The following is a 13207-nucleotide window of genomic DNA, read 5'->3' on the forward strand; positions in this document are numbered from 1 at the left end:
ACAAAAAAAAACCCCTTCTGAAACTGGTTAATGAAATAGGTCACATTATTGTTTGTGGATATCAGCAGGGGATTTAAAGTCTTCCTCTTTAAAGACCTATGGGAACAGCTCAACTATAGTTTAAGATTTGGGGTTATTAAAGAACAGAATTCAACGGAATAAATTTGAAGTAAATTTATGAAGTGATTTGTGAATCGGGCATTGTCCCATCTAGCAATTAAAAAGGTGCTCCAGGGCTGGCCGAGAGGCGCGTTGGTTAAGAACTGGCCTGGGATGCCAGAGGGCCCTGGTTCGGATCCTGTCGGAGCCAGCCGATATGTCGAACAGTCCTGGGGGCGGGGGGGGCGTTAGGATTAAAAAAGAGACAGAAGAGAGAGTTACCGAGAGGACTCCAGTAAATACTGAAGCCCCGAGTTTATTTTCCAACACCCTTATATACATCCAGGGTACGTGCAAAACAGAAGGGATAAATATGCATTACCTTATTCAAAAGTACATCATTAACTATCTACCAGATACTTTAAAGGTCAGGGGGACCCTAAGGGGTAAGCCTCCCAGAACACTTCCTTCCATTAACCCAGATAGCTACAAATCGTCTCGCAGGGAACTGGCCTACTCACCACATAACCTCAGTGTTAAGTAAACATCCTCCAGGTGCAAAAAGGAGCAAAACAAGATGCAAAACAAGTAATGCATCAATAAAGCCAACCTGCATGGCTCCCAACATCTCCCCCTTTTTTATTAAAGCTCACCTCTACCCAAGGTGAGAGCAAGCGACTGTGCCTGTTTTAGGCGTCCTTTCTAGGTTCCATCCTTACCCGTCATGGGCAGCTGGTCCTCTGGCGACCAGGGCCTGTCTTAGGTTGGATGGGCTAGAGCAGATCTTACCCGTCATTGGCTAACCAGCCCTCGCTGAGTTTGTGGGGAATGGAGCAAATAAACAAGCGGCTAGTCTTAAGGCATCGCCCTAAGCTTAATCTTATGGATATCAGCTTGAATTTCCAACATCCTATTGATGAAACATCTAATGAGGACGGGGAGTAGGCACAGAACCAAACAGACACAGAGGCTCAATGCAAGAAACGCTATAACAGAATGGGTAATATTTGGCATAGAGGGCAAAGAGTTCATTATTTTAACAAACTTAGAGGCAGCTTGAGCTGCATTGAACTGTGGAGGTAGGATCCTATAATAGCTATTAAAGCAGTAATTTCTAGAATGAGTTCTGTAACTACACGTTTAGATCTGACTAAAGAATTAGTAACTGTCTAAAGAACTTGCAATCTTGGGTCTTTATAACAAAGAGAGTCTAGCTTAACCGGTATGAGCAACTAGGGGTGTTATTGTACAATAAGCAATGTTACAAGATTTGTGGTAGGGGATACACAGGTAGAGGATAACACATTTTGTACATGAAACATTAAACAGAGAATTATTATGAATTACACTAAAAATACTATGATGAGTAATCATAAGAAAAACATAAGGATCGTGGAGTATGAGGGTGCTGAGTGGCTGAAGAAGAGGCTCAATCCCGAACGAAGGAGACGAGGTGGGCTTCAGTGGTCTGGGGTGCTGTACTGAAGGCGGGCTCGGGTGGCGAGACACAAGGCCGGATTAGACGATCTGGAATCCAAATTGGAGTGTTTGCGTCCTTGGAAATATACAAGCATACCCTCTCCCCTGTGTTAAAAGTACCCTTCCAGGTACCGGTTAACAACTTCCATTTTATCAAGGCCATAGATTGGCACAGGTTAGGATTTCAATGTTTATACATAGGTGAGTGTCCTATTGTATGTCCTTTTCTCCTTTGTCCTGTGTTCCTAGGAAGAAACATAGACATTCCTTCCCCCATACAAGGACCGAATCTAGTCCTTGTTAGATAAAATTATATGTCCATTATAAAGACGTTGTAAAGAATTTAAAATTTGAAAAATGGATTCAGTTAAGGTTGGTATTTGCTACCCAAGGAATACCTACAGTCTCTCCCTTTTTTATTTATTAATTGAAATGTTGGGATAGACGAGTACTTGTTTCATGTTACCATAGCCATGTCTGTATGGTTGAATATAAGAAAATTATTAAATTAATTATACCAGTGAATTTTGGAGTAAGACATTTTTAATGTCCCTGATAGTGAGAATTATTTTGTGGAGTTCATCTGGAATGATGAAAGGCATCCCCTCACCAACGAGACCACTCCACATAATGTGTGATTGACCCTTAAAGTAAAAAAAATACTTACAGTTGACTATACTTATTTTCAAGTACACCCAAAGTTAATTAATGTTACTTACTTAAAAATACCTACAGCCAAATAAAGTTTATGAATCTTAAAACTGACTACCGTGTACTTAACATTACCTAATATTAATTAAACTTAACCCTATAATTAAAAATACCTAAAAGCTAGTATACTTGACTTTATTTTTATACTTAACCTTATACCTAAAAATACCTAAAATGAATTATACTTAATCTTATACTTAAAAACATCTAACATGAATTATACTTAACCATATTGTAAATTACTTAAAATTAAGATACTGGGTGGTTTTAAATTTTTTTTTCCCATCAATATCTGCTAGGAGTTTGGAACATTTATTACAAGATTTAAGATGACCCATCTAATTGAAATCTTTTGTTACTGAAGTTAAAGCAAAGTTGCCAGAGTTTCCTTTATTTGGTGATGTCAGGCTGTCTGGTAGGAATATTTTTTATAACCTTGAAGAGCACAGGCTTTTGCAATGTAATATATGATATATTAATAGATCTCAATTTACCCCTTAATGCCTCTGTGATAAGAAGCCAGAAATAGACAAATTTAAACCTATTCAATAATTGATATTTTGGTATTTTGTTATTTTGAAATACCTATTAAAATATTTAATAACTTTTATTATTTTATATAACTTGGTAAAACTAAGAAATTACCCTTAAATATATTTATTTATTTAAACAGAATTATTAACAATTATAGAGAGGACCTAAGATCTTATGCTTGTCCTTATAACTTTAAGAGGCTGCAATAAGGAGTGGGGGGCCTGCCGTTTGGGTTTAAAAGTGCTTTTTTTTTTTTCTTTAGTTACCTCAGCCTTAAGCGGAGGCTGTTGACATTTAAGGCTACCTGTAAGACCTTGAAAGTTACTGAGAGTTAAAGAAATCTTGGGGAGGAGCGGAGGGAGTTATACTTTCAGTTTTCTCCGGCTCCGGCTCCGCGGCTGCACTTTTTTCTTTATAATTTACTTTCAATTCAGCACAATCGCTGCGTAGTCTCTCATGCGGAGGATCAATACTATCTCTAATTAGAGTCCACAGTAAGAATGTATCTACTGGAACTTTAGAAGGTCCGTGGACATTATAATAGTCTTGCAACCGTTCCCCTACTTTTTTTCCAGGTCTTAAGATTAATTGAGCCCTCCTCAAAGAACCAAGGACAAACTTTTTCTACAAAATCTAAAAAGCGGTCTAATTGTTGGTTACCAACCTTAGCTCCTCGAGCTTTTTTTTTTTTTTTTTTTTTAAAGATTTTTATTGGGGAATTGGGGGGATGGGAACAGTGCTGGGGAATTGGGGGAAGGGGAACAGACAAGTTGCTGTCGTTTTGTTCTTCAATCTAGTTGTGGAGGATGTTGCTTCACTGGCCCAAGTTGGCACCATCATTGCGCTCTTCTCTGGCGAGGCAGATCAGTCGCCGGCTTCTGGACGGCCGCTCACTGCGGCTGCTGGCCGCTCACGCTGGCTGCTGACTACACACGGTAGCCCATGGCAACCCACTGCCACAGGGAGTGCAGCATACGCCGTCGTTGGCGACTCATGGCAGCCCAGCTCCAGGTTGAGCTGTTGTTCAGCATCTTAGCTGTGGAGGGCAGTGTTACCTGCCCTCATATGTGGGATCCGAACCGGGGCCCTCTGGCATCCCAAGCGAGTTCTTAACCATCGCGCCACTCGGCCGGCCCGCTCCTCGAGCTTTTAACGTATTTTTTAACACTTGAGTAAATAGCGGCCGACTATTACCCTGTCCCATATTAAATTGTTTTGACTCCTGGTAGAGGCTTTTACTCACCGCACACCTTACTTTCCAACGCGCGTCCCACAGTTTCTGCGGTGGCTCCTTCACGTTATCCCCCATACTCAGGTCCCTGCTCGGGTGCCAGGTTATCGGAGCCAGCCGATATGTTTGAACAGTCGGGGGTGGGGGGGCGTTAGGATTAAAAAAGAGAAGAGAGTGTTACTGGGAGGACTCCAGTAAATACTGAAGCCCCGAGTTTATTTTCCAACACCCTTATATACATCCAGGGTACATGCAAAACAGAAGGGATAAATATGCATTACCTTATTCAAAAGTAGTACATCATTAACTATCTACTAGATACTTTAAAGGTCAGGGGGACCCTAGGGGGTAAGCCACCCAGAACACGTCCTTCCATTAACCCAGATAGCTACAAATCTTCTGTGTCTCCCAAGGAACTGGCCTACTCACCACGTACCTCAGTGTTAAGTAAACATCCTCCAGGTGCAAAAAGGAGCAAAACAAGATGCAAAACAAGTAATGCATCACTAAAGCCAGCCTGCATGGCTTCCAACAGGATCCCACATATGAAGGCCAGTGACACTGCCCTCTACAGCTAAGATGCTGAACAACAGCTCAACCTGGAGCTGGGCTGCCCGTGGGACTGCAGAGGCTGCAGCCCCTGCTGCAGTGATTTGCCATGGGGTTACCGTGTGTAGCCAGCAGCCAGCGTGAGCAGCTGTCCAGAAGCCGGCGACTGATCTGCCTTGCCCTGGAAGAGCGCAATGATGGTGCCAGCTTGGGCCAGTGAAGCAATGTCCTCCACAACTAGGCTGAAGAACAAAAGGACAGCAACTTGTCTGTTCCCCTTCCCCCAATTAAAAAAAAAATGGATGCATTTAGTTTTGTATGTATCACTTTTCCTTATTTCACTCATTTCTGCCTACTTGTGATAAATAAAGACAGCAAGAGTTGGGCTGGCCGCGTGGCGTGTTGGTTGAGTTGGCTTGGGACGCCAGCTCTGAGCAGCAGGCCCCCGGGTCGGATCCCACATGAAGGTCAGTGACGCTGCGCCCTCTACAGCTAAGATGGTGAACAACAGCTCGACCAGGAGCTATAGCGGCTTCCGTGAGTGGCCAGCAATGGCGTAGGCTGCAGTGGGGCTGCAGGAGGGCTGCATGGGCTGCTGTGAGCGGTGAACAGCTAGCGTGAGCTGCCGTGAACCACCGTGAGCGGCCATCCAATGGCCGGTGACCGATCTGCCTCACCCAGGAAGAATGCAATGATAATACCAACATGGGCCAGTGAAGCCACGTCCCCCACAACTAGACTGAAGAACAAAAGGACAACAACTTGTCTGTTCCCCTTCCCCAATTGCCCAATAAAATCTTTAAAATAAAATAAAAAATAAAATAAAATGTGTATACATTTTATTGGCACCCTCTGTATTATTGGCTACCTTCTATAAGTTAGTCACTGTTTTAGGCCTGGGGTACATCAAAACAAAGTTCTTGTCCTCAAGTGGCTTACAATTTTTTCCTAGTGAGAGGAGGTAGAAAATAAACAAATAAATATTTAGCATGGCAAGTAGTGTTAAGTATGAAAGCAGGACAAAAGGGGCAAAAAGTATGGGGAGGGTGTGGTGATGGTGGTGAGGATTTCACCATTTGAGGTATCATAGTCAGGGAAGTCCTTATTGACTAGGCAACATTTGAGCAAAAACTTGAAGAAAGTAAGAGAGCCATCCATGAGGATAGCAAGGAGTCCAATAGTGCTAGAGTGGAATAAGCAAAGGGGAGAGTGACAGAAGATAAGGTGAGAGAAATACATGGAGAGGACTGATTATGTAGAATCTTGTAGGGCACATTCTTAAGAATTTTTTTTTATTCTGCATAAGATGGAAAGCTATTAGAGGGTTTGGGGCAGAATGGTGACATGATCGTTTAAAATGATCACTTTAGCAGCTATGTTGAGAATAGAATTTTTTTTTAAAGATTTTATTGGGGAATTGGGAGAGGGAATAGCGTTGGGGAATCGGGGAAGGGGAACAGACAAGTTGCTGTCCTTTTGTTCTTCAGTCTAGTTGTGGAGGACATCACTTCACTGGCCCATGTTGGTATTATCATTGCACTCTTCCCAGTTAAGGCAATTGCTCGCCGGCCATTGGACGGCCACTCGCGGCAGCTCACGCTAGCTGTCGACCAGCCCCACTGCAGCCTATGCCATCACTGGTGACTCACGGCAGCCCAGCTCCAGGTCGAGCTGTTCACCATCTTAGGTATAGAGGGCGCAGCATCACTGGCCCTCATGTGGGATCCGAACTGGGGCTCTGCTCCTCAGAGCTGGCATCCCAAGCCAACTCTTAACCAACGCGCCACTCAGCTGGCCTGAGAATAGATTTTAATGGAGCAAAGGTGGAAGCTGGGAAACCAGATAGAAGAATATTGTAAAAATCCAACTGGGTAGTGATAGGGGCTTGGACCAGGATAGCAGTGGTGGAAGAGGTAACACATAGACAGTCTCTGGATATTTTGAAGGTAGAGCCAACAGAATTCCCTAACAGATAGGATATGGGATATAAAAGAAGAGTAAAACATGATTTCCAAGGTTTTTGTCATATGCAACAAAAAGGAATGAATTGGCATATACTGAAACGGGGCAGACTGGCAGGAAGAACAGGTTGAGGGGAGGATATCAGTTTATTTTTGGATACATTAATACTGTTTAGATAACCAGATGGATATGTTGATAGACAGCTGGAGTCTGAAGTTTAAAAGCGAGGAATAGTCTAGACATATAAAATAGGGATACATGAACATATATATTGCTTTTAAAGTTATGAAACTAGATAAAATCACCACGATTAAGAGAGAATGGATAGAAAAGAGGTATACAAGTAATGAGTCCTGGGATATACAAAGATTTAGAAGTCCGGATGATGTGGAATCAAGAAAGCGAGAAGGAGCAGCCAATGAAGTAGGAGTAGGAGAGAAAGAAAGAAAGAAAGAAGAAGAAAGGATAGGGCGAGGAGGAGGTGAAGATGTGCCCTGGAAGCCAAATGAAGAAAGTTATTTTAGGGTAGAAGTGATCATTTGGGTCAAATGCTGCTAAGTAGTCAAATAAGATGAGAAATGAGAAGTGACCGTTGAATTTAGCAACTAGGAAGTTGACAAGAACATTTAGAGGAGTGGCAGGGGTGAAAGAAAATGGTAGGAGAAAAATTGGAGGCAGCATGTACACAGCACACTTTGGAGAAATTATGCTATGAGATATGGGGCAATACCTGAATAGAGAAATTAGGTCAAAGAAATCTTTTTTTGTTTTTTAAATGAAAAAATTATCAGGTTGTTTATATGCTGGTGGCAATGATCCAAGAAAGAGGGTAAAGATGATAACACAGGAGAAAAAGAGGATGTTGCTGGATGATGTCTTTGAATAAGTAGTGGGGGATGAGATTTAGTGCACAAGTCCAGAGGTTGGCCTCAGGTAATATCAATAGTATAAATCATTTATAGTAATGGGGAACACACAGACAGGGCACCTATACTGGTAGGTAGATGTGATAGTGGGAATTTGGAATGTTCTTTTTGATTGCTTTTCTTTTTTTCAGTGAAAGAGAAGCTGAGAGTCTGGTGGGGAAGAGGAGGTGTTGGAAGTTTGAGGATAGAAGGGAAGGTATGAAAAAGTCCACTTAAAAAAAAAAAAGAATATTGATTTGGACTTGGAAGCTAGGAAACTTGATTTTGATTTCCAGGCTTTCCATTCATAAGGTAGGTAAGATTTAATTTGTCTATTTAACCTGTCAGGTGTGTTCAGTTTATGAGTAAAATGGAGATACCTACTGCTCAAGTTGGGGTTTCTTTTTGTATGAGGATTAAATAAAAGGATAAATGTGAAAGAAAAGTATTTTGCAAAGTTATTTGTCCTTGAAAAATAATTTTAACATTTGAATTCATTTATAAAGGAATTGCTTTGTGCCAAACATTGTCGTGTTTTACATACATTAATGTATTTAATCCTCACAATAATCCTGTGAGGTAAAGTGCTCTCATCCCATTTTATTGTTGGGAAGTTGAGCTTTAGAGATTCTAAGAATCTTGCCCAAGGTCACAAGTTAAGTAGAAGGCTGAGCGGACATTCCAATCCAGGATTCAAATCCAAGGCTCCATACTCTTAAGAACTATCCTTTTCCAAGACATATATTCTTTTAAATTAGCTAAAGAGTACTAATTTACTGCTCTCTTGGAGCAGGTGATAAGGATCTTCGTACTTTTCAGGGCACAAGAAAGCTCAGTAATTAATTTTGTGTACTTATGAGGTCATAAGTGGTTTTGATATTTGATTCTTCCAGGAGTTGAAACAGGGAGAGGTTCTGCTGCCAGATTTTTAGGAGAAAGGTCTTTAAAAAATATATTGTATTTTAAAGTATTAAAAATACATGTTCTATTTCCCAACTCCATAATCGGGTCCACAGGCATGCCTCTGAGGGGCGAAACCAATGTGGTATCAGCCCCTGAGGGATGGGCTTGAGGGAGGTTGGTCTCAGAGGTGTGAGTAGGAATTGGGATAGCACAACAGCTACCTGCGGTGTTGGGCCTGGATGGCGTAGCCCGGTGGTCGACGTGGGTGAGGTTGGGGAGGGCTGCTCCTGGGGGCGGGGTCTGCGGTGGGCCGGCCTCTACCAGCGGGCGGTGAGGCTGCGGCGGGCGCGTGCGCGTCGCTACGCCGGGCGTTTCAAAAGCCTTTTGCGGCCCGGATCTAGCAGCGCAAGCGCTGCGTGCGCGGTCCGCGGACCTGGCGCTGTTCAGCTGCTTCCCGGCGGGCCGACTCTACCTCTCGCGAGTTCCGGGCCCCTGCTCGACGACCGCTCTCTCCTCACGCCCCTCTGGCGGGTATTGCCATGGTTCACTTCTTGCACCCGAGCATCTCGCCCCGGACCATAGCCCTTCCGGACGCTCAGAAGGATGCCCTGGGCTGCTGCGTGGTGCAGGTGAGCACCAGGATGGGGGCGGGGGCGGGGGCGGGGACGCGAACTTCCGTCGGACGCCGGGTGCCCGGCCGCCCCGTGCCCAGCCAGCACGGCGAGTCGTCGGGGACTGTGCGGAGACTTGGTTCGTTTGGTCGACGTGGGGTGGGGGTAAAGTCTGAAGAGGCTGAATTTGTGCCAAGCTCCAGTCGTCGCCAGGGCAGTGCAAACTGGAGGGGCGTCCAAGGCTCTGGGCCGAAAACACTGACCTTGTGCAGCTTAGTGGAGGCGCCGCGAGAGCGAGTCCCATTCCTCCCCCACCTCCTCGTGACCTTGGGTGTGTCCCCTCCTCAGGTCTCCGGCTCTCACCTTTGACCCCCGTAGGTAGCAGCTGTTTTACAGGGTGGTGTAAATTTCGACGTAAGTGCTAGCAGTAGCACTAGGCTTGGCCGGTGGTGCTTATTGTAATGATCCCAAATGCTACAAACCTCGACTGTTCCTCCGCGTGCGTTGTGGACGCGGTATGTCCCAGAGGCTGTGACTCATCGGCTCCTACTACTCGAATCTTTGGCCTGGGGACCGTAACCGGAAGACCCTTCTGAACCTATCTGGGGAAACGAACCCCAAAGACAAATTCCTTAAATCTCTCTTGTTCCTTTTTTTTTTCTTTCTTTTCTTTTTCAAACCTGGGATGCCTGTTAAACTAAAACCCTGAGCAAAATGCAAACCCAAAGAGTGTTAGGTGCCTACTGTGTGTTAAGTAGTATCGCATTTCCAAAGTAAATCCGGTAATCTCATTTTTCTTTGTAGGTATTGAAAGTCTTCATTTTACTGGCATGTAGGGAAGTTGAGAACCCTGAAAGTTGATTTGCTTATGAATTTAACAACAGATGTTATGATGACAGACTCCACATTCTACAACAAACACACCAAGGACCACCCTTTTAGAACTCTAGTGAAGAACTCTTAGAATCTAGTGAAGTCTCAACTCAAAATTAGTAGGAAGGGAAGGAAATACATACTCTGATGGAGATTGTACTAACGCCGTGTTGGAGGGGTTTTGTGCCTTGCAAAGATCTAACCTGTACTCTTGTAGTACTCTTTTGGACTCACTTTTAAATGCTGCTATAACATTTTTAATTTGTAACTAATTGAGAAGCTGAGGTTTTTTTGTTTTGTTTTTTAAATTTTATTGGGGTATTGGGGGAGGGGAACAGACAAGTTGCCCTTTTGTTCTTTAGTTGTGGAGGACTTTGCTTCACTGGCCCATGTTGGTATTATCATTGTGTTCTTCCTGGGTGAGGCAGTCACTCGCCAGCCATTGGACGGCCACTCACAGCAGTTCACTCCGGCTGCCAGCCACTCATGGTAGCTCATGGCAGCCCTGCAGCAGGGGCTGCAGCCTATGGGCCATCACGCAACTCACAGCAGCCCAGCTGCAGGTCGAGCTGTTGTTCACCATCTTAGCTGTAGAGGGCAGTGTCACTGGCCCTATGTGTGATCCGAACCGGCGCCCTGCTGCTCAGAGCCTGCTTCCCAAGCCAGCTCTTAACCAACGCGCCACTCGGCTGGTCCCCCAAGCCAACTCTTAACCAAGGCGCCGCTCGGCTGACCCCACAGTCAACTTTTAAATATCACTACATCTTACCACAGTATTCCTTCATTTTCCCTCCTCTTACCCTGTCCTTGTGCTATTGAAATAATACATTTTGGGCCGGCCGAGTGGCGCGATGGTTAAGAACTCGCTTGGGATGCCAGAGGGCCCCGGTTCGGAGCCAGAGGGCCCCGGTTCGGATCCCACATATGAGGGCCAGTGACACTGCCCTCCACAGCTAAGATGCTGAACAACAGCTCAACCTGGAGCTGGGCTGCCATGAGTCGCTGGCGACGGCGTGGGCTGCAGTCCCTGTGGCAGTGGATTGCCATGGGCTACCATGTGTGGCCAGCAGCCAGCGTGAGCGGCCAGCAGCCGCAGTGAGCGGCCGTCCAGAAGCCGGCGACTGATCTGCCTCGCCAGAGAAGAGCGCAATGATGGTGCCAACTTGGGCCAGTGAAGCAACATCCTCCACAACTAGATTGAAGAACAAAACGACAGCAACTTGTCTGTTCCCCTTTCCCCAATTCCCCAGCACTGTTCCCATCCCCCCAATTCCCCAATAAAAAAAATCTTTAAAAAAAAAAAAAAGAAATAATACATTTTATTTCTCGATGTTATAAATTGCACAATACGTTGTTTATATTTTTGCCTTGATCAGGCATTTCTTAAATTAGGAAATTAAATTAGGAAATAAGTTTTTAGTTTATCCATGTGTCCCTGTTTCTGGTTCTCTTTCTTTTTCTCTATATCTTAGACATGTACCTTGTATCATTATTCTTCAGCTTAGAGAACATTTACTTTTTCTTATAGGTGTGCTGGCGAAAAGTTCTCTCTACTTTTGTTTGGAAATCTATGAAATCAATTTTACCTATTTTTTTTGTAATTTTAATTTTAATTTTTTTTTAAAGATGTTTATTGGGGAATTGGGGAGGGGAACAGTGTTGCAATATTGGGAAAGGGGAACATTGTGTTTTTCCAGGACCCATCCGCTCCAAGTCAAGTTGTTGTCCTTTAATCTTAGTTGTGGAGGGCATAAGCTCAGCTCTTAAGTCTAGTCTCCGCTTTCAATCTAGTTGGGGGGGCGGGCAGGGAGGACCGTAGTCCACCATCCCATGTGGGAGTCAAACCAGCAACCTTGCTGCTAAGAGCACGCACTCTCACCAGCTCAATGGTAGCCCAGTTTGGGCGCAGCATCACTGGCCCATGTAGGAATCGAACCGATGACCCTATTGCTCAGAGCTCACGCTCTCAACCAACTGAGCCACTCGCCCGGCCCTTACCTTTATTTTTGAAAGATATTTTTATTGCACTGTTTTCCCTCCTACTACACTTTAAAAATAATTTTTTATTGACTTCTGGCTAGCATTGCTTCTGATGAAAATTCTGGTCAAACCTTTTTTTTTTTTTTTTTTTAACTGCATCCACACAAACGCCCCCCTCTTAAGATTTTTCTCTTTATCATTGGTCTTTAGCCATTTGTCATGTTGTAGTATCTTTTTATTTAGCTTTGGGTCCGTTTTGCTTCTAAGAGCAGTGGATTTATATTTGCTTCTAAGATCAGTGGTTTTATAGTTTGAAGATTTTTTTACTTTTTTTAAAAAAAGAAAGCCATTAAATTTGTTTTATTCTTTGTGCCTAGTGAATTAACTGTGTAATTAAGTAAATATTAAACTCCAAAACAATTCCATAGATTCCAAATATAGGACATTATCCTTGTTGACCGTGATTTCTTAAAATATTTTTTCTTTACTAATATCTCCCCTTTTATGGAGTTTTAATTATACATTTATATTAGACTGCTTAAGATTTTCTCTTGGGACTTGATGCTTTTCTTAATTTTTTTCCCAGCCTTTTTTTTTTTTTTTTGAGTTTAGATAGTTTCTATTGTACTACTTTCAAGTTCACTGATCTCTAATTTTGTAATGTCTGATTTTTTTTATGTCATCTCATGTATTTATTTTAGATAATATATTTTGCAACTTTAGAAGTTTCTTTTTGGTCTTTTTCATGTCTTCCATTTCTCTGTTGAGATTCTATATTTATTCCGTTACTACATTTATGTTATTTATATTCATGAATTATATTTGTTTTAAAGTCTTTGTCTGCTAATTATGTCATTTCAGTTCTTTCTGGGCCTGTTTCTGTTGTATGATTTTTTTTTCTCCTGTTTTTTACCACATCTGATATTTTATTATAAGCTGAACTTGATGGATGCTACTCTGAGTATCTTGATTTTTGTTGTTTTCCAGAGTAAGGACCTTTATTTGATGTATTAAAAATGCTATTGTAAGTTTTTTAAAAATTTAATTTTCCAATTGCTGGTTGAATATAGAGGTGCAATTTTTTGCCTTTTTTTTTTAACCTTGTATTCACTAAAACATGTTAATCAGGAGAGTTACATAGTACAGTTTGTATTTTAGAAATGATGTATTTAGACTCTGAGTAAAGATGGGTTAGAAAAGGATAGGAGCAAAAGTAGAGAAACTGATTTGGAGTTTTTCAGTATTTTAGGTAAGATATGGTAGTGACTTAGATTAGGAATTGGTAGTGGAGCTAGAAAGTGGGGAATGAACTAGAAATTTATTTAGGAGTTGTTTTTTTTTTTTAAAGATTTTATTGGGGAATTGGGAGA

At 42.8% G+C, this 13207-nt stretch overlaps 1 protein-coding gene across 1 annotated transcript in view; it reads left to right on the forward strand.

Annotated features, from left to right (window-relative positions):
* Positions 1-8840: 8840 nt before the first annotated feature.
* ZYG11A (zyg-11 family member A, cell cycle regulator) overlaps positions 8841-13207 on the forward strand; it is a 57032-nt gene continuing 52665 nt past the window's right edge. The window contains 1 exon segment of the mRNA XM_019625933.1: positions 8841-9002. Within this exon segment, the coding sequence (XP_019481478.1) occupies positions 8913-9002 (90 nt within the window). The 5' untranslated portion in view covers positions 8841-8912.

Source organism: Hipposideros armiger, unplaced genomic scaffold (assembly GCF_001890085.2).
Source record: "Hipposideros armiger isolate ML-2016 unplaced genomic scaffold, ASM189008v1 scaffold_646, whole genome shotgun sequence".
Classification (NCBI taxonomy): domain Eukaryota; kingdom Metazoa; phylum Chordata; class Mammalia; order Chiroptera; family Hipposideridae; genus Hipposideros; species Hipposideros armiger.